At 44.5% G+C, this 26,652-nt stretch overlaps 1 protein-coding gene and 1 long non-coding RNA gene across 3 annotated transcripts; one reads left to right on the top strand and one right to left on the bottom strand.

Annotated features, from left to right (window-relative positions):
- Window positions 1–471: 471 nt before the first annotated feature.
- On the bottom strand, window positions 472–12,369 carry B3GNT6 (UDP-GlcNAc:betaGal beta-1,3-N-acetylglucosaminyltransferase 6). 2 transcript variants are annotated; one of them, XM_024975506.2, is made up of 3 exons: window positions 10,653–12,369; window positions 7,791–7,882; window positions 472–7,258 (listed from the first exon to the last, which is right to left on the bottom strand). In XM_024975506.2, the coding sequence occupies exons 2-3, from the start codon at window positions 7,797–7,799 to the stop codon at window positions 6,119–6,121; spliced, it is 1,149 nt and encodes a 382-aa protein (XP_024831274.1). In that variant the 5' UTR covers window positions 7,800–7,882; window positions 10,653–12,369; the 3' UTR covers window positions 472–6,118.
- A 5,287-nt stretch (window positions 12,370–17,656) lies between these two features.
- Window positions 17,657–24,491, top strand: LOC132342348 (uncharacterized). The gene is made up of 2 exons (XR_009490687.1): window positions 17,657–17,740; window positions 22,505–24,491. It is a non-coding gene; the product is annotated as an uncharacterized lncRNA (long non-coding RNA).
- The last annotated feature ends 2,161 nt before the right edge of the window (window positions 24,492–26,652 follow it).

The raw sequence follows: 26,652 nt of genomic DNA, 5'->3' as shown, positions 1-26,652 counted from the left end.
TTTCCTGATTGCTTATTGGGGCATCCCTTGTGGCTCAGCTGGTAAAGAATCCGTCTGCAATGTGGGAGATCTGGGTTTGATCCCTGGGTTGGGAAGATCCCTTGGAGAAGGGAAAGGCTACGCACTCAGGTATTCTGGCCTGGAGATTCCATGGACAGTCCATGAGGTCGCAAAGAGCTGAACATGACTGAGTGACTTTCACTTTTGTATTTTTATTTCTACTATAAATGGTACTTTTATAAAATGACTTCCCCTGATTGCTTGTTACTATATAGAAGTTAAATTGATTTTTGTACATTGATTTTGCACTGGAACAATTGCCACATTTTAAAATTAATCAATCAACTAGGATTTGTGTGTTTTGGTGGGTTTTCTAAAGTAGGCTGTTTCTCAATGAGGTGTACTGCCCCCTAGAGGGAGATTTGAAAATTTGTAAGGGATTTGTTGTGCCCAAGAATTTACACATCATAATACATATTATTTATTTTATTGACATTTTATATTACAATGAAAGAATTATATTCATTTTTTGAAAATACTATAAAAGAATTTAATTTCAGGATAGGGTGTACAGCATTAATTTTATGGGGAAATGGGATCTAATAGGGTTACAAACCTCTGAAGTTTTGATAATTTTTTTTCAAGTCATTATCATTAAAAAAAATTTTTTTTGCCCACTCCTCTGCAGTGAAAGGACAGAGGCCTAATTAGTGGACCGCCAGGGAATTACCTCATTATCATTTTAAGCCTTTACCTTACCTTGCTGTGCTCTCAAGCCTTGGACAGTTGAACAGTGGTGATGATGGGCACATGCAGTCTTTTCAGACTCAAAGGAAATGCTTCCATATTTCACTAAGATTTTCTTTAAATCACAAAAGGATGCTGAATTTTATCAAAAAATCCCCCCCACTCGCCCAACATCTGATTCATATTTATCTTGATGTGATGTACCACATTGACGGATATTTCTTTTTTATCCATATATTCTGATTCCTTTTCTAATGCTAGGCCCACCTCACATTTCTGGGATAAATCCGTCTAAGTGCTATGTCATCCTTTTTACATATTGCCACATTGTGTACTAGCATTTCATGTAGAATTTTGCATCTGTGTTTGTTAGTGAGGCAGGCGTATCATTTTCCTTACTCGTGGGGTTCTTGTCAGCTAGGCTAGCCTAGTGAAGGGAGGTGGGAACGCGGACTCCTGGGGCCCAGAATTACCCGATCCAAGGACCAGCCGCCGCCACCGCGAGGAAATCGTGTGCAGGGCGCGCCCCCTGGCGGCTGCGGATCTCTAAAGAGCCCTATGAGGCAGGCAGGCTTTGTGGGGACGGGGTGATCAGGGCCAGGTGAGGGGAGGGAAATAGGTGACATCAAGAGGAACCAGGGCTGATTGTGCCCTGGGCCTTCGCTGGGCCTGGTGTGTGAGCAGCTCAGCTTCCGAGAGGGGGTGACCAGGACCCGAAGTGACAAAGTAGTCCTATAAATGAGGCGTTCCGATCCTTCTGAGCTGTGAGGTCCCGGACTCTTAATCTCTTTATCCATGAAGTGGGGATAATCTACCTGACTGTCAGGGAAATGGGAGGAAGTTGTCAAAGCACAGAATTCAGACTTTTCCAAAGATGCAGAGATGTCCTCTCCTGGCTTCAGGATTCTTGTTTTTTTTTTTTTTTTTTTTTTTGTCTGTTAAAGAGCCTCTTGATAAAAGTGAAAAAGGAGAGTGAAAAAGTTGGCTTAAAGCTCAACATTCAGAAAACTAAGATCATGGCATCCGGTCCCATCACTTCATGGCAAATAAATGGGGAAAAAGTAGAAACAGTGACAGACTTTATTTTGGGGGGAGGGGTCTCCAAAATCACTGCAGATGGTAGCTGCAGCCATGAAATTAAAAGACGCTTGCTCCTTGGAAGAAAAGTTATGACCAACCTAGACAGCATATTAAAAAGCAGAGACATTACTTTGTCAACAAAGGTCCATCTAATCAAGGCTATGGTTTTTCCAGTAGTCATGTATGGATGTGAGAGTTGGACTATAAAAAAAGCTAAGTGCTGAAGAATTGGTGCTTTTCAACTGTGGTGTTGGAGAAGACTCTTGACAGTCCCTTCGACTGCAAGGAGATCCAACCAGTCCATCCTAAAGGAGATCAGCCCTGGGTGTTCACTGGAAGGACTGATGTTGAAGCTGGAGCTCCAATACTTTGGCCACCTGATGCGAAGCGCTGACTCATTGGAAAAGACCCTGATGCTGGGAAAGACTGAAGGCAGGAGAAGAAGGGGACGACAGAAGATGAGATGGTTGGATGGCATCACCAACTCAATGGACATGGGTTTGGGTGGACTCCGAGAGTTGGTGATGGACAGGGAGGCCTGGCGTGCTGCGGTTCAAGGGGTTGCAAAGGGTTGGACACAACTGAACGACTGAACTGAACTGAACTGAAAGCACTTGATAAGTGGGAAGAGAATTCAGTGTTAATGATACTCAACTGACCAGAATGAGAGTTCATATTAGGGAGGTCTGTATTCCAGTACTCTTGCCTGGAAAATCCCATGGACAGAGGAGCCTGGTAGGCTGCAGTCCATGGGGTCGCTAAAAGTCGGACATGAATGAGCGACTTCACTTTCACTTTTCACTTTCATGCACTGGAGAAGGAAACAGCAACCCACTCCAGTGTTCTTGCCTGGAGAATCCCAGGGACGGGGGAGCCTGGTGGGCTGCCATCTATGGGGTCACACAGAGTTGGACACGATTTAGTAGCAGTGTGAAGGAAGCACATTTATTAACTTATTAATTTTTGTTCATTATTTCATTATTGTTCATTTTTTCAACAAATATTTATTGGACACCATGGTAAGTGACAACCTCAGCTATGCAGATGACACAACCTTTATGGCAGAAAATGAAGAAGAACTAAATAGCCTCTTGATGAAAGTAAAAGAGGAGAGTGAAAAAGTTGCCTTAAAACTCAACATTCAGAAAACTGAGATCATGGCATCTGGTCCCATCACTTCATGACAAATAAATGGGGAAACAGTAGAAACAGTGACAGACTTTATTGGGGGGGGGGTCCTCCAAAATCACTGCAGATGGTGGCTGCAGCCATGAAATTAAAAGACACTTGCTCCTTGGAAGAAAAGTTATTACCAATCTAGACAGCATATTAAAAAGCAGAGACATTACTTTACCAACAAAGGTCTGTCTAGTCAAAGCTATGGTTTCTCCAGTAGTCATGTATGGATGTGAGAGTTGGACTATAAAGACAGCTAAGTGCTGAAGAATTGATGCTTTTGAACTGTGGTGCTGGAGAAGACTCTTGAGAGTCCCTTGGACTGCAAGGAGATCCAACCAGTCCATCCTAAAGGAAATCAATCCTGAATATTCATTGGAAGGACTGATGCTGAAGCTGAAACTCCAATACTTTGGCCACCTGATTGGAAGAACTGACTCATCTGAAAAGACCCTGATGCTGGGAAAGACTGAAGGCAGGAGAAGAAGGGGACGACAGAGGATGAAATGGTTGGATGGCATCACCGACTCAATGGACATGAGTTTGAGTAAACTCTGGGAGTTGGTGATGGACAGGGAGGCCAGGCGTGCTGCAGTCCTTGGGGTCGCAAAGAGTCAGACACGACTGAGCGACTGAACTGACCAACTGACTGGCTGATGGTTAAGTGAAATAATGTCCCCGCCAAAAAAAATGTCTAGGCCCTAATCCCTGAAACCTATGGATATGTTAGGTTACATGGAAAAAAAGGAATTAATGAAGGTTGCTGATTGGTGGACTTTAAGACAGAAAGATAATTTTGGATTATCCAGGCAGACCCTGTGTGATCACAAGAGTCTTTATAAATGAAAGGGGAGGCAGGAGTCAGAGGACATGGGTCCAAGGGAAGCAGAGGTCAGAGTGATGTGACTGCTGCCTCTGGAGATGGAAGGAAGCCCCAAACCAAGGAATGTGGGCAGTCTCTAGAAGTTAGAAGAGGCAGGGGAACAAATTCTGCCCTGGAACCTTCCAGAAGGAATGCAGGCCTGACACCTTGACTTTTAGCCCAACAAGACTCATTTTGGATTTCTGATATGTAGGACTATTAGATAATAACAATGTATGTGTCTTTAAGCCCTCAAATCCGTGCAATTTACAGCCGCGATAGGAAACTAATACACTGTCCTGATGGATACAGTTCATACCATTGGGACAGATGGGCACCATCCATTCATTTTTTCACCCCTAAAGCATTTAGGAAGTACTTACTATGAGCCAGACTCTGCTCAGAAGCAAGGCCGGCAAGGGACAAGTGGCCATGGCTCCTGGGGATCCACGTCCAGGACTGCAGAAAGGCTGCTTGGACAGTGCCTCTTCCTCCTGCTCCTTCCACCTCCCAAGCCAAGAGTGAGCCGGCAGGATGCCAGGCCTCCCTCCATGGGTTATCACTGGACATGATTCAGACATGGTCCCTCCCTCTGGGAGCAACCAGTGTGGTAGAAACAGGAATCAGAGAGGACACACTATGTTACCAAGGTTGCCCTAACAAAGTGTCAACAAAACCCAGGAGGCTCAGAAAACATAAAAGTTTATTTTGTTCTTCTCAGCAGTTTGAGCTGAGTATTCCAGGTTAGTCCATAAGCACCCCTGCTCTCTGCAGTGAACTGGGAAGCCCTCTTGTTTCTCTGCCTTCCTCTAGGTCAGCGGTTCACACTAGAGGTGACTTTGCTCACCACGGTGAAAGTGAAAGTCGCTCAGCCATGTCCAATTCTTTGCAACTCCATGGACTGTAGCCTGTAAGGCTCCTCTGTCCATGGAAATCTCCAGGCCAGAATACTGGAGTGGGTAGCCGTTTCCTTCTCCAGAGGATCTCCCCATCCCAGGGACTGAACACAGACATTGCAGGCAGATTCTTTACCATCTGAGCCACCAGAGAAGCCCCACTCACCAGGGTACATGTGGCAAACTTCAGAGATATTTTTGGTTGTTATAACTTGGGGTGTGATGCTGGCATCTAGTAGGCAGGGGACAGGGATATGACTAAATGTTCTCCAATGCACAGGACAGCCCTTTATGGCAAAGAACTCAAAACGGCAATTGTGCCAAGGTTGAGGAACCCAGGCATCTGCAAGGTTATAGGCTCATCCATGTGCCAGTCTGGGGGAAGGAGAAAGTGAGCAGAGGTGAGGCGGGGGTTCAGGAGGGGTCTTCTTCACAACTATGCACAGCCATGAAGACAGGCTGGTCACATGCCCACAACTTACTTCAAGGGAGTCTGAGAAGTATAGTCTAGGTGCGTGCCCAGGAGGAAGCGGGTAACAGAGTTTGGGGGACAGCTCCCCCGCCCCTTGCAGCCTCCTCATCCATACAGGAGACCTGGACAGTGATGGCTGGTGGACATTTCCAGTAAAGGGATCAAAGCTTGCAAAGATGCAGGGCCAGGAGAGGGCCCGACCAAGTGACAAAGTACACAGTTATGCCAGAGGGAGTCCGCCAGTGGGGAAGACTGGCCCTCCTCCCGAAGGCAGGGAAGGCATCAGGCCAGGCTCCTGGCTTCTCATCCAGGCTTTCTTCCTTGCAGCTCAGTCCTTCTTGTCCATCTTACATAGTTGGGACCTCGACAGCACACATTTCTGCCTCATTCTCAATCTGTTTTCTTGATTTTTGTACTTTGCCAACAACTTGGCAGCTCCTGGAAGTAGCCTGATCCTCAGAGTCTGGTTACTGACCACCCCTCCCCTCCCGCCCAATGGAGGTTCAGTTCACAACAGACTCTGGTTGCCCTTGTGTGTCTGTGAGTGACTTCAGTTGTGTTCGATTCTTTGCGACTGTATGGACCATGGCCCACCAGGCTCCTCTGTCCATGGGATTCTCCAGGCAAGAATACTGAAGAAGGTTGCCATGTCCTCCTCCAGGGGATCCTCCCGACCCAGGAATGGAACGCGGGTCTCTCCCAGGTCACTCCCTACTCACTGTCCTTCAGGCTTACTGATCAGACGCCCCATTCCCCAAACACAGCCCCTTAACATTGACCTTCCAAAGGCTTTCTCAATACTGTCTTCCCAGATTCCCCAGTCACTGCCTTTCCTAGTTTCCTCATGACTAACCCCCACGGCAGCCCCACACTGACCTCCCAGCCTCAAGAGACCCTGTGCCCCCGGTGACAGCTCAGCCCTGGGTTGTGCAGCGCCTTCCACATGAGCAGCATCTCATAGGGCGCGAAGCGGTGCACCAGCAGCAGCTCGCGGTACATGCAGGGGTCGAAGGAGGGCTGCCGGGCGCCGGGCAGCTGCACGCCGAAAGGCCGGATGCCCTCGTGGCCGCTGGGCTTCAGGCCGACGCGCTCCAGACACATGCCCATGTAGGCATCATCGATGGGGAAGAGCGGGGTGTGGCGGGCGGCCTGGCGCAGGGCCTTGACCGTGTAGCGGGACAGGAGGAAGCCGCCGCCGCTGCAGTACACCGGGTAGACCGACCCGGGGAAGAGCTGCGGGGGCACGAAGTACTTGCTCCAGCTCTCACGGATGGGCACAGAGCCGCTCATGAGCTGCCCGGCGAAGAGGTGGCGGTCGGGCGACTTTGCTTCCAGGAAGCGGAGCACGTTGGCCGTGTGCACGAAGACGTCGTCGTCGCCGCTGAGAAGGAAGCGCGCGTGCGGGCAGCGGGCCTCCAGCCAGTCGAGCAGGTGCACTTGCTTGAGCGTGAGGTTGAGGAAGGTGTCAGTGAAGGCCCACTGCAGCACGTCGCCGTGCTCGCGCGCCTCCAGCGCGGCCAGCTCCGCCAGCTGCTCTGCGCGCTCTGCGTCCTCGGGTGCGGGGGTGCCCAGCAGGAAGAGGCGGCGCACCGGCCGCCCGCCGTAGCTGCGCTCCTGCCCCCACGTGCGGCGGATGAGCTCGCGCCGCTCGAAGTTGGCCGGCGCCGACTTCACGGCCAGCAGCAGGAAGGGCCCGCGGCTGCCCCTACACTTGGCCGGCGCGTCCCAGAGCAGCGGGAAGTGGCGGCAGTGGCGGTACCGCAGGAAGTCTTGGATGCGCTCAGGCAGCTTCTCGAAGTCGGCCGTGGCGTTCGCTGAGGCGTTGGCCACGCACGGAGGCCCTGGGCTGGACGGCGACATGGCAGCAGGGGCCACGTGGGTCACCTGCAGGGACCCATCCGACCTCTGCTTCTGTTGAAACCTGGGGTCTCTGAGGAACCAGTGATGCAGGATCGAGAAACTCAAACCCGCTAGAAGGCAGGTCAGGATCTTGGGTTTCAGGAACTTGCGGCAGGGAAAAGCCATCTGTGGGGGGAACCGAGTCAAAGTGAGCCTGGAGTCGTCTTTGAATCAGATGAATGACGCCCTTCCCGTCACGTCTCTCCCAGAACCAGCCCCTTCTCAACTTTGTTGTTAAGAAGGTAGAAAAGTGTACTGAAGCTTTTCCCATCTCCCACAGCCTAGAGTTTTCTGACATTCAAATCTGTGTATCTTTTACCTCCTGACATCTACCTCTGGTTGTCACTCGTGTAGGCCGGGCGGACTCATCAAGTCGTCAAAGCCTTTGTCTTCCCCGGGAATCCACTTCAATCACTGGAGCCTTTCTGCTCACTTGCTCCAAGTAAATACCCTGAGTGTCTACCCCACCCTCAGCTTATACCTACTTTCTACACCTTGTTGAAACTGCATCAGTCTCTCCAGGCCTGTTCCCTCCTCTCTACCTTGTTGAGCCCTGACCCTCTGTGATCTATTTCCCTCCTTGCCACCAGAGTCAAGGAGGCATGAGGTGACAGTCCTGGACTCAGACTCAGGTTAGAATTCAGTCATTACCACTTACCTGTATCATCTTGAACAAGTCATTTCAGATCTCTAGCGCTGAGTGTTCTCCTCTCTACCAAAAGGTTGGTAGCTCCTCCCTTGCAGGGTAGTCTAGAGCATTAAATGAGCATGAACTAGCAAGTCAGTGAATGGCACCTGTTCTTTACCCTCTTCATCCTCCAGCCCCACCTCTTTCTATTTCTACCTGCTGGTGTTATTTTCTTTTCCCCACACATACCAGGTCAGGCCCTCTCCTCTGTGTATCCCCTGCCTTGCCTGAGTGAACCTCAAGCCCTGTCTTCCTGGGGACACCTCAGGACAAATCCCAGATCACAACAGCCTTATCTGTATTTGAAGTGAAGTGAAGTGAAGTCGCTCAGTCGTGTCCGACTCTTTGTGACCCCATGGACTGTAGCCCACCAGGCTCCTCTCTCCAAGGGATTTTCCAGGCAAGAATACTGGAGTGGGTTGCCATTTCCTTCTCCAGGGGAGCTTCCCAATCCAGGGAACAAACCCAGGTCTCCAGCATTGTAGGCAGATGCTTTACCATCTGAGCCACCAGGGAAGCCCCATCAGGATGGTAATAAAAAAGAATGGAAAGGCAGGACAAATATAAATGACACTGCTGCTGCTGCTAAATCACTTTAGTCGTGTCCAACTCTGTGTGACCCCATAAACGGCAGCCCATGAAGCTCCCCCATCCCTGGGATTCTCTAGGCAAGAACACTGGAGTGGGTTGCCATTTCCTTCTCCAATGCATGCATGCATGCTAAGTCACTTCAGTCATGTCCAACTCTGTGTGACGCTATGGACAGCAGCCCACCAGGCTCCTCTGTCCACAGGATTCAAGTGTTCAGTAAATATTAGCTATTATGATTATCAGAGGTACCAATAAATATTATTGAATGAATACTTTGCCCAGATAATGTGCTCAGTAAATATTTTCAGATTGAGTTGTTTGCACATAGTAAATATCACTGGACCAAACTGTAGTCTCACGCCTAGTTATTACAGTCCATACACAACGTCCAGCCCAAGATGGGCACAAAGCAGGTGTTCCATGAAATAGTGGCAGGAGTTAGCTACAGATAAAAGTGGGAAAACCTTGAAAAAACTGTAATCACTGACTCCCATGAGAAATACGAGATGCAGTTTCCTCTTAATGGATTCCTGCTTCAGTGTTTAATGCACTAAAAGAAGAGAAACAGAAAATAAGCTATTTTATCATGAAAATACGCTCAGTGCCTAGTCCTGTGCTTGGCATATTTGGGGCATGCAATACATTTTGCCCCCAATGAATGAAAGAGTAAAAGAATGAATGAGGACAGAATTTGGAGTCTGAATAACTTGGGCGTGAATCCCAGCTTTCATTAGCTGTGTGACTTTGTATAAATGTGTAAACTTTCTGGGTTTCAGTTTCCTCCTCTGAAAAGTTGAAGATTTAACATTCATCTCTCAGTAAAAGTTAGAGCAAGAAAATAATACTGTCAGTGCTAGAGTACCATACAAATGTGTTTTAGAAAATAATTAAAAAGCATTCTCTATCTCCTCTTCCTGTCCACAACTGTTTCTAAAAGGAGAATAGTCTCACATAGTAGACTATGAACAGTAATTCTTATCTCACTTAACCTGTATTTGCTTTGGTAAAGTTGATTCAGGAGCCTGGATCTCAGCCACTTTTTGATAGGAAACTGGGGAAAAGGTTGAGCCGGTTTCTGTTCCTAAGGGTGGCACTGGATTGCTGAGCTCTGTTCTTGCATGTTGACATTGTGAAGCTCTGGGGATGTTCTCTGTGATTCTTTTTCCTGCATTCCTCCCGACTCCCCATCCACTTTTCTAGGCACCATGAAGTCCCCACACTTTTAAGCTGTCATAGCCTCTGCCGGCCCTGATCCCTTGTCCTTCAAATACCACCTCCTGCAGGAAGCCTCCTGGTAAGTCCATCTCAACAGAACCTATATCACAGTTTTGTTGTTGTTTTTTCATTTTTAATTTTCTGGCTGTGCCATGAGGCATGTGGGATCTTAGTTTCCCAACCAGGAATTGAACCTGCACCCCCTGCATTGGAAGTGCAGTCTTAACTACTGAACTGCCAGGGAAGTCCTATCAACGTTGATAGATACCACAGCTTCTGAGTAGCAGAGATGGTCAAAGAGGACAGACCTGCCACTTAGTTGAAATTTTTGAATCTCAGGTTCCTCATTTGGCAACCTTAGGCAAGTTATTTGTCACAGAAGATATATGAGATATAAATCCTCCCAGGGTATTATGAATTGCTGTAAGGCGCTTAGAACCATGCCTGGCATGCAGTGAGTACCCTAGGAATGTCAGCAGTTGGCTAACACAGGAATGTTTATGGGGCAAAGCAGGTCATCTTTTGTGAATTAGGTCCAGCCTTCTCATGCAGGACTGTATATAGCATTCCTTTGCGAGCCTCTTTATATGCTCCTTTCTCGCTCCACACATTTAATTCTCTTCACTCCACCTGGGATTCTCTCCCTTATTTTCCCAGGAACAAGAAAAGTTTCTGTTGTTTTTTCCCTCTTCTGGGATTCTCTGCCTTACTTTCCCAGGAACAGGAGAAGTTCCTTTTGGTTTTTCTCTCTTCTGGTTTGATGCCAAGTGACAGATGGTTGGAACATAGATTCCTCCAGCCCCCTACCCCAAGGTATTCCTGAATATGGATCACAGATACGGCAGGTGAACACACCTTTTATTACTTTTGGCCCCAGTGCCCAACATGGAGCCCTAACCCTGGGGCTTTGCCCTGGTTCCTGTTCCTTTGGTCCCCCTTTGGTTAGCACTCTAAGGAGAGTGGGGCAGGGAGGGGGAGAAAATGCACCTCCTTGTTAATAGGAAAAAGTCCAAGTCCCCATCTTACCTTGAATGTCTGAGAGAGAAGAAATAGACAGGAGTCATCCCCAAACTGGTGAAAGGTTGTTGTTGAATCACGCGAAGACACCGGGATTCTTGGCCTCCAGAGGAGAAGAATTCAATCCGGGGCCAGAGACGAGGCTTGATCGCTCAGAGCTTTTGTGTAATAAAGTTTTATTAAAGTATAAAGGAGATAGAGAAAGCTTCTGACATAGGCATCAGAAAGGGGCAAAAAGACTACCTGCTTGCTAGTGTTAACAATGAAGTTATATAATCCAAAGAATGTCTGGAGGTTGTAAAAACCTCATCAGACCTACTCCCATAATTTACATTTTAAGATAACACTGTCCTCAGGCAGGCTACATCCTTGTAAAGACCAGGTCTACTCCCATAATTTACATTTTAAGATAACAGAAGGTTTAATCCAAAGACTGTCCTTAGACAGGATACATTATTGTTATATAATCCTAAGGAATGTGGAGAAAGAAAAAAAGTTTGTCCTTTCTTCCTCCTTGAGAATTCCAGACCCCTCTCTCCTTGGGGACCCCTAGACTCCTTATCAACCTGCCTAGGAACTGATTCTCTCACTGGGACCTACCATAAACCCTGTTTTTTCGTTCACAAGCTGAGGCCCCACCCCCCAGACTGTGTTTGTGAACCTGACCAATCCATGCATCCCTCTTCCCTTGAATAAGTGGGTAGAGGGTGGGGACATGCCTACAAGCTTCCTTCCGACAGTAATAGCTTGCTTACGCTTTATGATGAGGCTAAACGTCATTTCTTCTAGGGATTTTCTTGACTCCCCCCCACACCAGTTGCCTTGTACACTCCCAGCAATACACTTGCCTGCAACACTTCAAAGCTGTATTATAATGAGCAGTTTTCCTGCTAGACTGAGAGGAATTCCAGGGCCTAGGACCTGTTCTGTTAATATAGGATGTGCTTTAAAAATCTTTGTTGAGTAATTTGCATGTAAAATCGGAGAAGGCAATGGCACCGCACTCCAGTACTCCTGCCTGGAAAATCCCATGGATGGCGGAGCCTGATGGGCTACAGTCTATGGGGTCACTAAGAGTCAGGCACAACTGAGAGACTTTTCACTTTCATGCATTGGAGAAGGAAATGGCAACCCACTCCAGTGTTCTTGCCTGGAGAATCCCAGAGACAGGGGAGCCTGGTGGGCTGCCGTCTATGGGGTCGCACAGAGTTGGACACGACTGAAGCGACTTAGCAGCAGCAGAAGCATGTAAAATGTTCATCTAGGCATACCTTCTAGACACATTCATGGTATCTGAGGGTACTGAGCTTGGCACCATGAGTGGTTAGGAGGGAGGTTGAATCAGATTTGGACCTCATCCTCAGAGCTCAGTGTATCTGGGGAAAGCCAGATAGTAAAATGACTATAAAGTGATATGATATGTAGAAAACACACCGGAGCACTTGAAGAAGGTTCTTGACTGGGAAACTTGACAGAGGTTACTTCACATTAGAACTGCATTGTATCTGTTTTTGTATCTACTGCTACGTAACAAATTATCCCAAGCATTAAACAAATGCTTAAAACAACCAGTATTTTTATTTCTCAAGATTCTGTGCATTGCCTGGGAGGTTCTTTTGTTGGCCCACCTGGGCTGTCTTTCACATGGCTCAGTTCAGCTAATGTGTAAGCTGGAAAATGGGGCACTGGGCCTTGCTCCCCTGCACTCTTTTGTCCTAGGCTTTGTCATGGCATGTTGGTCTCGGGGTTCCAAGATCGTCACAGCGGAAGCTACAGGCCTCCTGAGGCCTGGGCATCAGAACTTGCATCGTGTCATTTTCACCACATTCAGTTGGTCAAAACAAGTCACAACACCAGCCCAGATGTAAGTTCCAAAAATGTGTGACCACATTTAACCTACCACGTGGGTTTTGGGGTGATAAGGAGTTTTTTCAGCAGATAAGGAGCAGTGTAGAGGGGGAGGGCAGTCTGGGCAGAGGTACAGAGGTGGGGATAAACAGGACATGGCTGCAGAACATTCCAAGTTTAATGTGATTGGCAGAGTAAATATTGGGAGCTGAGGATGCAAAGATAAATTAGAGATTCCTGAGACGGGGCCTTGAACCTCAAGTTTTAACTTGATCCTTTGGAAGTTTTAACAAGTCCATACCTGTTTTCAAGAGTCCATTGTAGCAGCCCCTGTGTGGTATGGATGCCAGAGAGGGAAACAGTGGAGGAAGGGAACCCAGAGATGGGGTACAGTGACCCATGAGAGAGAGGTGAGGCCCAGGTCTGAACTGGGCAGGGATGTATCTTCATAGGTTGGTGACTTACTGGCCATCTAGGTTGGCCCAATGACTTAGTTTTAACTCATTTTCTTCAAGCTCCCTAAAAACTCATTTTTTCTCTCTAGCAGAAATGTCCTTTGAGAAGTTTGGAGATGAATTGAAGTGGGGAGAAAGTTAAATGAGGGTAAGTTTATTGGAATAAAGTGGACAGACTTTAGGATAGGCAGTGATGACCTTTCTAGGAAGGTTCTCCAGGGGCCAGGGAGGAACTTAATGACATATATGTACTGGGTGTGGTGGCAGAGTGGTTTCTGAGAGGGGTATTGTTCAGAGGTAGAATTAAAGCAATCTGAACTCCTTTTCAGCTCTCACCTTTACAATGGGTGGTTGTTTTCATCTAGGATAAAAGGTCTTGGTCCATTGCTTATTCTGCCTCACCTAGTCTGAAAAACTGAGGTGGCATAAGGCAAAGGAACCTGTCCCCACCTCTAAGACAAACAGGTTCTCTGGGCCAGATGACCAGGAAGGGGAGGAAAGTTGGATGATCCCTTGTTCCACGTTGAATTGGCCAGTAGGAGAGGGATCCAGAAGAGAGGTTGAGAAGCTTTAAGGTACCCCTGGCAGGTACCCCTGTCCTCAGGTCTGTCCAGAAGCTTTAAGGTACCCCTGGCAGGCCTGGGTCAGGCACTCCTACAGGAATGATCCTATGAAGGAAATCCAATATAATTAAGATTCATACTACAGCATGGTACTAACCCTTAAGACAGTCCTACATTTTACAAATGTATAATCCAACATTTAGTTTTAAGTGACTTGGACACAATCAGACATCTTTTCGGTAGAGGACTGGGATCCTAAGCTAGGCTCTTAGACACCAACAAGGACATGAAATATGTAACAGCACTCCGTGGGGACTAATGCCAATGGGCTCCAATATGGAGCCTGCTGCCTCAGTGCAGTGCTGCGTCAGTTACTTCACTCCACTCCCCAGGAAGGACCACATCGCCAGCCCTGCCAACAGCCACAGCTGAACCCAGCCCCGCTGCTGGCAACCATAGACGCTTACCCTAGGCTTCCTCTTCAGGTGACTGATTATTCTCTTTGGTTGGAGGTGACTTTGTTGTTCAAAATTCCTCTTAACTAGTCCTTAAATAGTTTGGTTTTTAGGACTCAGTCAGAGACTCTCTTCCATGAGTAATCCACTCACATAGCTTCAAATACCATGTATAGTAGGATTCCCTGGTGGCACAGTGAATAAGAATCCACCTGCCAGTGCAGGGGACATGGGTTCGATCCCTGGTCCAGGAAGATTCCACATGCTGTGGAGCAACTAAAGCCCGTGTGCCACAACTACTGAGCCTGCCTACTGCAGCTACTGTAACTTGTATGCCTAGAGCCTGTGCTCTGCAAAAAAGTGTAGCCCTCACGCACCGCAATTTGAGAAAGCCTACGCACAGCACTGAAGACCCAGAGCAACCAAAAAACAACAACAAAATGCCATGTGTGCTTTTGATTCTCAAATTTATGTCTTCATCCCAAATCTCTCACCTGACCTCCAGATCCACATTTTTCACAATCCTTAAGTTCCTTCATGTATGGATGTGAGAGTTGGACTGTGAAGAAAGCTGAGTGCCGAAGAATTGATGCTTTTGAACTGTGGTGTTGGAGAAGACTCTTGAGAGTCCCTTGGACTGCAAGGAGATCCAACCAGGCCATCCTAAAGGAGATCAGTCCTGGGTGTTCATTGGAAGGACTGATGATGAAGCTGAAACTCCAGTACTTTGGCCACCTCATGCAAAGAGTTGACTCATTGGAAAAGACCCTGATGCTGGGAGGGATTGGGAGCAGGAAGAGAAGGGGACAACAGAGAATGAGATGGCTGGATGGCATCACCGACTCGATGGACATGAGTTTGAGTGAACTCCGGAAGTTGGTGATGGACAGGGAGGCCTGGCGTGCTGCAAATTCATGGGGTTGCAAAGAGTCGAAAATGACTGAGCGACTGAACTGACTGACTGACTGACTGAAGCTCTCCAACAGGATATGCATCTCACATGGACTTCAAACTCAACACATCCGAAACTTATTTGATGGTAACTCCCCCCAAATCTGCTTCTTTCTGTATGACGCAGATATATTTGATTTTTTTCTATCTCTAGCACCCCACCCACCATTATCTCTGACTCAGACGGCTACATTCTCTTTCTACCTGGTGTCCCTTCATCCACACTGGCTCCCTTTAGTCCATTCTCCACCCTTTCTTTGAGGAAGTCTTCCCTTCTCCAGTTTCCTAGGGCACACTCCCAGAGCTCCCTATACCCTTCCTCTGTGACACTCATCCCAAATATGACTGGCACGATTATTTATTAGACACTAGATCGTAAGTGTCATAGCACAGGGTGTCTGTTTTATTCACTGTACTCCTAGCACCTAACATGACACAGCTTTCCAAAGTTTGTTGACTGGGTTGCACAGGGCCATCCGGTCCCCACATAATAGTGCTCAAGAAACAAATCATCAGGGAATTCCCTGGTGGTCTAATGGTAAAGAATCTGCCTGCCAATGCAGGGGACACGGGTTTGATCCCTGGTCTGGGAAGATTCCACAGGCCACAGGGCAACTAAGCCCATGCACCCTAGAGCCTGTGCCCTGCAATAAGAGAAGCCACTGCAGCTAGAAAGTAGCCACTATTCACCCCCACAACTAGAGAAAGCCCACTTGCAGCAGTGAAGAACCAGTGCAGCAAAAAAAAAAAAAAAAAAGAAAAAAAAATCCACCATCCAGTGCAGGGAACTCTGGTTTGATCCCTGGTCAGGGAACTAAGATCCCACATGCCTCAGGGGAACTAAGCTTACATACAACTGGAGAGAAGCCCACGTGCTGCAACTAAGACCCAACACAGCCAAAAATAAATATTAAAAAAATAATCTATAAAAAAAGAAATAAATCCTTTTTTAATGCTTTCTCCACATTTTCCTTTGAGAATCAAGCCTTATTTGGGGACTAGGTCACCCAACCAGTTAGGCTGGTTCTGACTTCTCTGTCATTCAGATAGATCCATTCTGTATCTTAGTAAAGGGTTGAAGCAAAAAAAAAAAAAAGTGAAAAAAATATCTCAAACATTCCAGAACTGAGCCCAGAGTAAGTGTAATAAGAATCCAGTAAATAAAATGACCATGCATCTGTGTAGGGGGTGTGTGTGGCCAGGTGGCTTTAGAAAAGCGTGTACTCTTCAGAGGTGGAATTGAAGCAGTCTTAATTCCTTTTCTGTCATCCTTTTACAAAGTACAGTCCAAACTGTGTTCTGTCAGGTAAGGGTCCTGGTTTACCTCTGGCTAGCATCCGTCTGTTGATCCAGGCAAGGCTGCCCCTTCCTGACACACTAGATGGGGCTATCTGAAGAATACGCTATGGTCAGCAGCAATTGAAACTATCAATTCATGCATACTTGGCTAGGAAAGCCTATTTTGAAAAGCTGTTATTTGGAAAACTAGGTGAGTTATAGGAAATTCTAATTTGTGTTACATCTTCTAAGGTATTTTGGTCATTGCCAAAGATAGGACCCTTGACATATATATGTCCCCCTACAATGTGTGAAGCTGGAAGGTTCATGCATTTACTCTAGAGCTCCTAAAGTTAAGAAAGCTGTGTATTTATGGATCATGAATGTTTAATTGAAAAGCAGGGACTTCCCTGGTGGTCCAGTGTTAGGAATCCACCTTGCAATGCAGGGGATATGAGTTTGGTCCCTGGTTGGGGAGCGATGATCCCACATGCCATGGAGCAACTAAGCCCCCATGCCACAACTATTGAGCCCATGCTCCTCAACCGGAGAGCCTGTGTGCTGCAACAGAAGATCCCATGTGATACGACACAGATCCCATGTGCCACAACTAGAACCTGAAGAAGCCAAGTAAATAAATAAAAATACATTCTTGAAAAAAAGAAAAGAAAAACTATTAGCTTTTAAGCTTGTAAACTACCCAGACTTGGAGTAGAAATTTACTGCAGTATCATTTAAGACTAATGACAAAAAAAGTCCCAGCTTTGCTAAACTTCCTTCTATGAACAGGATTGCTGCTAACCTATACAGCCCCTTTCACTCAGAAATTGGAAAAAAGTGTGTTGTGAGAGATGCAACCCTTCTAAGGCAATACAGTGACAAGCTGAGCACAGGCTTAGGCTGTACTAACCTCCTCCCCAACTGGGTACCATTGTGCAGTGCACAAACCATACAACTAAACATGTGGGCCTGCTTTTATATAAATGTATAGATACATTAACATAAACCAGGGATAAAATATCACCAGAATTCTTATTCAAAACTGTATCATTTAATACTTTCACCTATGTGTGCGAGCCTGTTGGGAAGCGTAGTACAAAATAGCCGTATTAGGAGAAAGTCCTTGGGAAAATGGTGAAGGGCCAGAAGTACCCGGCTTTGTCTACTGCGGACAGAAAAACATCTCCTGCATTTGCTTATGCTTGGTGCCAAGATTTAATAAGAAATAGGGATGTTACTTGAGAAAACGGGTTATGGGATAAGCACATGAGTCACTTAGAGCACGCTGTCCTTGAAGTGTTTTTACTGATTATGTGTTAACCCCACATGCGCTCTGCTGGCCATATACTTTAAGCTCTTTGTTCCTACTTCTATAAAAAGGCTTGACTGCAGAAATAAACTTGTCAGTCCTTGTAAGAGACTGTCTGAGGGTCATTCTTTCAGGTTTGTTGCTTCCAAGTCCCGGGGAGAAAATCCCCAACAAGTGGCGCCACGAACAGGGACTTGAAAGGAAGGCTGAACAAAGCGACGAGCCCCTGCAGAAAGAGGTAAGGAGGATGGGACAACATAGCAGTAAAATTCCTTTCATTTCTATAATGCATCATTTTTTGAAACAAAACGGTGTTAATGTTTCAAGAGATGAGTTGAATGACTGCTATCATATTTTACTGGAACAATTCATGGTTCCCAGAAGAGGGGACACTCAATCTAGACATATAGAAAAGGGTTAAAAATAATGTTTTGCGAGCATATTGGCAAGGAATTCGCATTCCTCCTCAATGGTGGGTTACCTGGTCACTCATACGGGCTATCATAGAACAAATTGAAGGGCATAACGTTGATTTGGAAGTAAAAACTATTCAATCTTTACATGAATATGAGCTTAAAGACAAGATATACAAGGTGCTTTGAAATATAAGAATGTTATGCTCAATCAGACACAATCCTTAGAAAAACAACTTAGAGACATATATATACAGGATGTGTCAAAACTGAAGCCACTTAGAACGGAGATCATTTCATTCAACGGACAGCCCAAATCTGAGGCTTTTCCTTCTGCTCCGTCTGTAACTGCAGTCGCTAACCTTGCTCATACTAACCGCTTCACTCCTCCTCTGGAGATGCCTGCTTGTGCTTTCGCTTTCCCAATACAATTTGATCAACCCATCCAAGGTCAAAATTCTTGGGACGGTATAGATTTTGGCATGTTGTCTAATTTTAAGAAAGCATGTACTCTGTATGGACCTATTTCTCCTTACTGTGTAGAATTTCTCAGAGGATGGGCTAACTGTTGGATGCCATGTGATTTTTTTCAAGTAGCAAAGATGGCTTTAAATCCTCAACAATTACTGCAATGGCAAATGTAGGTTAATGATGAGGCCCAACAGCTAATGATTGACCAACAATCTCATGATAACCCTGCCAATTTAACTTATGATATACTGACTGGAACAAGGACTATGGCCAATGTAATGGTGCAATTAACTAATATTACCCTTGAGATGTTGCATTTCATTAAAGAAACTTCCTGCAGGGCATGGGCAAAGGTTTTTTATGGGCGCTAACTCTGATGGTTCATTTGTTAAGATTATTCAAGGACATGAGGGGGAATATTCTCAATTTATCGGAAAATTAAAGGATGCAATTGAAAAACCTATTAAGGATATGACTGTACAAAATATTATTTTAAAACAACTTGCTTTCGAAAATGCTAATGAGGAATGTCAATCCATGCTTAGACCAATTCGAGAGACTGGCTCTTTTATGGAATATTTGAAAGCTTATAAGAATATCAGATCTAGTTCCCATAGAGCAAAATTGGTGACATTGGAAACCTTTAATGTACAAAAAGCTGCTAATGCCAAATGTTTTAACTATGGGAAGCCCAACCATATGAAAAAACAATGACACATACCAACACAGGCCAGAAAAAATAATACTACTTCTAATAAGAAGAAACACCCAAGAGTATGTCCAAGATGTAAAAAGGGGTTCCACTGGCTGAATGAATGTCATTCTAAATTTGATAAGGATGGAAACACCTTGAACCCTGGTGCACAACAAAAACAACAGGGAAACTAATAAAGGGGCCATCCTCTAGCCCCACTACAAAAGGAGGACCTAGTGTTATGACGCTACAAGCAGCTACATCTAAGAGTGCTTACATTGATATACCTAGTCCTTATGATATGGAACTAATAGAATTATACAACCCCCACAAAATTCCCACTGGATATTACAGCCCGATTCCACCCAGGACAATGGGACTAATTTTGGGTCATAATAGCTGCACAATGAGAGGTTTAATGATATTGACCGGTGTTATGGACGAAGATTATAAAGGAGAAATACATATTATGGTAAATGTTGTGAAAATGGGAAATGTATACTTACAAAAAGGGGAACATTTTGCACAATTATTACTTTTACCATATGTCAAACCAATGAAGGCATCTGATAAAGTTTGACAGGGAAGCTTTGGCAGTACCAACCTTACTGCTGCACTATCCACCTTATTAAAGGAATATCAGAAACCCATGCTTACTTTACGCATACGGGGAAAGAATTTCACAGGCATGTTAGATACCAGAGCTAACATTTCAATCATTAGAGCTGCAGAATGGCCCCTTGATTGGGGTAAGGTTATGGCTCCTTCTAGACTATTAGAAGTAAATGAAGCTAATGTCACACAAACTTTTGTCAGTGCATCCTATTTACAAGTGTATGGCCCTGATCAAATTGTAGCTTATATTAAACCATATATTACTAATATCCCAATCAATTTATGGGGACGGGATTTTCTTGGACAAACGAAAGCCACAATTTCTTTAAATGAACCTTTTAATGGGGGCCATTGTGTTAACACCGCTACCCCTCGATTGGGAATCTGATACCCCAATATGGGCACCTCAATGGCCCCTAACTAAAGAAAAATTGGCAACTCTTACGCAATTAGTTAATGAACAATTACAAAAAGCTCATATAGAACCTTCATTTTCCCCATGGAATTCCCCTATTTTTGTAATAAAAAAGAAATCAGGAAAATGGCGAATGTTGATAGATTTAAGAAATGTTAATAATACCATGTTACCTATGGGGCTCTTACAACCCGGATTACCCTCCCCTTCTATGGTACCAAAAGGATGGTCTGTGGTTATTATTGACTTACAAGACTACTTTTTTACTATACCTCTGCACCCTAAAGATAGAAAACATTTTGCCTTTTCAGTTCCTTCTATAAATCACATGGCTCCTGTTAAAAGGTTTCAATAGAAGGTGCTACCTCAGGGAATGATGAACTCCCCTATCATTTGCCAATATCTCATATCTATTTTATTACAACCCATTAGAGATAAGTATCCTACTGCATTTATAATTCATTATATGGATGATATACTTCTTTCTATGGAATCTGAACTCTATTTGCAACAATTATACAATGAAGTTACTACTACTCTTCAAAATCATGGCCTGCTTGTAGCACCAGATAAAATTCAATGGAAAGCACCCTTTAATTATTTAGGACATGTTATGGAAGAATCTAAAATCAAACCTCAAAAATCTCAAATTTCTGTGCAATCTCTATGCACGCTGAATGATTTTCAAAAATTGCTAGGAGATATTAATTGGCTGCGGCCATCTGTCAGCATCCCCACCTATGCCTTACAAAATCTATTTAAAATTTTAGAGGGATCCCCTGACCCTAATAGCCCTAGGCAGCTAACAAAAGAGGCCAAAGAAGAACTGGCCTTAATGGAGAAACACATTCAACAATCTTTTTCAACTCGGTTAGATTATGATCAACCAATTTCTTTATATATATTCCCCACTGAACATTTGCCCACTGCAATTATAGCTCAACATAGCCCAATAGAATGGGTATATTTACACACTAAACAGTCTAAGAAAATTGTATCATATATTGAGAAAATAGGGCACTTAATTATGTCAGGAAGAAGCCATGTACAAACTTTGACCGGATTTGATCCATATGCAATACACGTTCCCTTGACAAAAAAGGAATTACAAATTGCCTTACAATATAACTTGACCATGCAAATGGCATTAAATGATTTTCAAAATGTTATCTCATTTCATTTGCCAAAAGGAAAATTATGGGACTTTCTACAATGTACTAAATTCATTATAACTAATATCACTGCATCCCAGCCTATTTCCAATGCACCCACCTATTTCATTGATGGCAACAAGAAAGGCATAGCAGGGATTGTCGGCCCTGATATCAAAGAGAAATTACCCACTACCTACTCTTCAATACAAAGAGTTGAATTGTATGCTTTATATGCTCTTTTGTCGCTTCAACCATTATCCTTCAACATATATACTGATTCCAAATACCTTGCTTCCCTTTTTCCTGATTTTGTTACCGCTTTTTTATACAATCTAGATGAAGAATTATATACTCTCTTCACAGACTCAAGCTTTAATTCGCTCACGTACAGAGCCCTTCTTTATTGCACATATACGTGCTCATTCAGGTGTACCTGGCCCTCTGGTCGCAGGAAATGATGCTATTGACAGGCTCATAGCTCCCATTTTTACGTCTGACAGTGACAAACATGCTAATCTTCATACCAATGCTAATAGATTGCACTCTAAATACCATATTCCTCTCGCTGGAGCATGGCAGATTATTAAAACTTGTGATGTCTATGCCCCTCTGCACTACGGACTTTCAGGAGTTAATCCCCGGGGGCAACAGCCTAATTCCCTTTGGCAATCTGATTTCACTCACTGCTCCTTAGGAAAGTTTTCTTTACTTTTTGTCTCAGTTGATACATTTTCAGGCTTTATCTGGGCAATACCTGTCTCTTCAGAATCCAACAAACATGCCATTTCCACACTCTTACTCACCTTCCCCATTATGGGGATTCCTTCTGTCTTGAAAACAGACAATGGACCTACATTCACCTCGCATTCGTTTCGTTCATTTTTATCAGAATGGAACATAACACACATTACAGAAATACCCTATAATCCTCAAGGTCAAACCATTATTGAAAGAGCCCACCACACCCTAAAAACTCATTTATTAAAACAGAAAGAGGGAATATGGAAGAGGAGATACACTTATCCTATGAACCCTCAATTATTATTATCTTTAACTCTTTATTCCCTAAATTTTTTAGACTTAGCAAAAAATAATGCTGACACTCGTGCAGATAGACATTTTGCAGAAGACAAAAACAGCAAATTAGAAATCAATACACCAATATGGTATAAGCAATTTAATCAATGGCTGCCAGGAATCTTATGACTCCTAGGCAAGGGTTATGGTCTTGTTGTTGCAGATGGAGAGGAAATCTGGGTTCCCCTTTGTTATGTCCGTTACCAGGAAGGATCCCAAGACTGGACTCCCTCAGGAAATGATGAAGTTAACGCAAAGGGTCTCATCAATGACCCTGGAGGAGCCAATGAGGAAACGCCATCATCTGAATCCTTACCCGACATGGGCTCAAATGAAAAACATGACTCGTCAGGCTGAGCAGACACTGAAGAACAGGAACATCATAACTGCTCCTGGTTTAATAGATTAAGCATTGGAGGCTTTCATAAATCTAAGACAAGTTTCTGGACTGATAAGGACATATTGCTGAATTGGTATAATGGGGGCTTATCACCCCCACAACCCAGGATTGTCTTCCCTATTGTGGGGCCAAAGCAATGGCACATTTGGAAAATTCCAGCAGCTTTAGAGCATTTCACTAATGTTTATGGGACTATGGGTGTGTTTCATCCTTCTAATTTTACCTTCCTATATACTACTACTACCACTATTACTACGTTGCTTCAGTCGTGTCCGACTCTGTGCGACCCCATAGACGGCAGCCCACCAAGCTCCCCTGTCCCTGGGATTCTCCAGGCAAGAATACCGGAGTGGGTTGCCATTTCCTTCTCCAATGCATGAAAATGAAAAGTGAAAGTGAAGTCGCTCAGTCGTGTCCGACCCTCAGTGACCCCATGGACTTCAGCCTTCCAGGCTCCTCCCATCCATGGGATTTTCCAGGCAAGAGTACTGGAGTGGTAGTACTGGCTATATTCAATCATGTGTTCACCTTCTGTACTTGTTTATGGTAGGGCATTTTGATATCGACTTATCGGCCAAGATTGTCAGTTGTACTGCATGTGCATTGTATACCTGCCTTAATCACACCATTTCATATCACAATGTTAGCATTGCGCTAAACAAGGATCTGAGTTATGGCTTCCCGTAAACTTAACTGAACCTTGGACTGATTCTGTATTTCTTTCTGTATTGTTGAAAACCGGGCTTAGGTGATCTAAGTGCATCATTGGGTGGATTATTGCAGGCATCTTAAGCCTTTTCTCCATTATGACTGTAGGAACTTTGTCTGGTATGGCTTTACATAATTGTATACAAAATCATGATTTTATCACTGCTTGGCACAAGGACTCTCATGATTTGTGGACTCGGCAAGCTCAAATAGATCAGCAATTACAAACACGAATTAATGAGTTACAAACTGTGGTTATCTACTTAGGAGATCAAATGCAACAACTGACTTTCCAAACATGTATACACTGTCACTGGAATTTTACTTCTTTTTGTCTGACTAACATGCCCTATAATAGCACTGAATATCCTTGGGATAAAATTAAGGCACATTTGCAGGATCTCACAGATAACTCAAGTTTAGACATCAATTTGTTGAAACAACAAGTTGCTAATTTTCAAGTTAGGATACCTAGAGAATTGTATAGCACTCAATTCTATGATACCTTAACCAAAACCCTATCGTCTCTAGACCCTAGAGCTTGGTTTTCAGGAAGCAATATTTTTATGTATGTATTAATCACCCTGCTCTTTTTGTCATTGCTTATAGGATACAGAAGTCTCTACTCTAGACTCTGTGCCTCCCACAGTGGAGTCCAACTAGCAGCCGCCATGCTTGAATTAAAAACAAAAGGAGGATATGTTGGGAAGCGTAGTACAAAATAGCCGTATTAGGAGAAAGTCCTTGGGAAAATGGCGAAGGGCCAGAAGTATCCGGCTTTGTGTACTGCGGACAGAAAAACATCTCCTGCATTTGCTTATGCTCGGCACCAAGATTTAATAAGAAATAGGGATGTTACTTGAGAAAACGGGTTATGGGATAAGCACATGAGTCACTTAGAGCGCGCTGTCCTTGAAATGTTTTTACTGATTATGTGTTAACCCCGTATGCGCTCTGCTGGCCGTATACTTTAAGCTCTTTGTTCCTACTTCTATAAAAAGGCTTGACTGCAGAAATAAACTTGTCAGTCCTTGCAAGAGACTGTCTGAGTGTCATTCTTTCAGGTTCGTCGCTTCCAAGTCCCGGGGAGAAAATCCCCAACATGTGGTTGCTTAGTCGCTCAGTTGTGTCCAACTCTTTGTGACCCCCATGGACTGTAGACCGCCAGGTTCCTCTGTTCATGGGATTTCCCAGGCAAGAATACTGGAGTGGGTAGCCATTACCTTTTCCAAAGGATCTTCCCAATCCAGGGATTGAATCTGGGTTTGCTGCATTGCATGCAGATTCTTTACCATCTGAGCCATCAGGGAAGCCCAACCAAAGTGATTAACACTGAAATATAGCCTAGATTATAGCAGATTAGATAAAAATATACATCTCCTCAAAAAATAACTGGCTTTGACAAATCAAATAGAAAAAGTGAGTAAGCAAGTCTGAGATCACTTGAAAACAGTTAGCTCCTCATATAGATTTACAACTTATGTTTATTAAATAATTGCTAGTAGAACAAATATCTGTACCAAGATGAAACTAGGAAAACCTATATTAGCTTGGAAAGTTTATCTAATGGTAACACTGATGAATGACTCTGAAATATCTGAAGTATGGAAATGCTTGATAGTAAACAGTGCCTTCAGTTCAGTTCAGTTCAGTTCAGTCACTCAGTCATGTCCGACTCTGTGACCCCATGAATCGCAGCACACCAGGCCTCCCTGTCCATCACCAACTCCTGGAGTTTACCCAAACTCATGTCCATCGAGTCAGTGCTGCCATCCAACCATCTCATCCTCTGTCATCCCCTTCTCCTCCTGCCCCCAATCCCTCCCAGTGTCAGGGTCTTTTCCAATGAGTCAACTCTTTTCATCAGGTGGCCAAAGTATTGGAGTTTCAGCTTCATCATCAGTCCTTCCAATGAACACCCAGGACTGATCTCCTTTAGGATGGACTGGTTGGATCTCCAAGGGACTCTCAAGAGTCTTCTCCAACACCACAGTTCAAAAGCATCAATTCTTTGGCGTTCAGCTTTCTTCACAGTCCAACTCTCACATCCATACATGACCACTGGAAAAACCATAGCCTTGACTAGATGGACCTTTGTTGGCAAAGTAATGTCTCTGCTTTTTAATTTGCTGTCTAGGTTGGTCATAACTTTCCTTCCAAGGAGTAAGTGTTTTTTTTATTTCATGGCTGCAGTCATCATCTGCAGTGATTTTGGAGCCCAGAAAAATAAAGTCTTACACTGTTTCCACTGTTTCTCCATCTATTTGCCATGAAGTTATGGGACTGGATGCCATGATCTTCGTTTTCTGAATGTAGAGCTTTAAGCCAACTTTTTCACTCTCTTCTTTCACTTTCATCAAGAGGTTTTTTAGTTCCTCTTCACTTTCTGCCATAAGGGTGGTGTCATCTGCATATCTGAGGTTATTGATATTTCTCCCAGCAATCTTGATTCCAGCTTGTGCTCCTTCCAGCCCAGAGTTTCTCATGATGTGCTCTGCATATAAGTTAAATAAGCAGGGTTACAATATACAGCCTCGACATACTCCTTTTCCTATCTGGAACCAGTCTGCTGTTCCATGTCCAGTTCTAACTGTTGCTTCCTGACCTGCATATAGGTTTCTCAAGAGGCAGGTCAGGTGGTCTGATATTCCCATCTCTTTCAGAATTTTCCACAGTTTATTGTGATCCACACAGTCAAAGGCTTTGGCATAGTCAATAAAGCAGAAATAGATGTTTTTCTGGAATTCTCTTGCTTTTTCGAAGATCCAGAGGATGTTGGCAATTTGATCTCTGGCTCCTCTGCCTTTTCTAAATCCAGCTTGAACATCTGGAAGTTCATGGTTCATGTATTGCTGAAACCCGGCTTGGAGAATTTTGAGCATTACTTTACTAACGTGTGAGATAAGTGCAATTGTGCAGTAGTTTGAGAATTCTTTGGCATTGCCTTTCTTTGGGATTGGAATGAAAACTGACCTTTTTCAGTCCTGTGGCCACTGCTGAGTTTTCCAAATTTGCTGGCATATTGAGTGCAGCACTTTCACAGCATCATCTTTCAGGATTTGAAATAGCTCAACTGGAATTCCATCACTTCCACTAGCTTTGTTCATAGTGATGCTTTCTAAAGCCCACTTGACTTTACATCCCAGGATGTCTGGCTCTAGGTGAATGATCACACCATTGTGATTATCTGGGTTGTGAAGATC

This window comes from Bos taurus, chromosome 15, assembly GCF_002263795.3.
Source record: "Bos taurus isolate L1 Dominette 01449 registration number 42190680 breed Hereford chromosome 15, ARS-UCD2.0, whole genome shotgun sequence".
Lineage (NCBI taxonomy): Eukaryota > Metazoa > Chordata > Mammalia > Artiodactyla > Bovidae > Bos > Bos taurus.
This window is presented reverse-complemented; position numbering and strand designations above follow the sequence as displayed.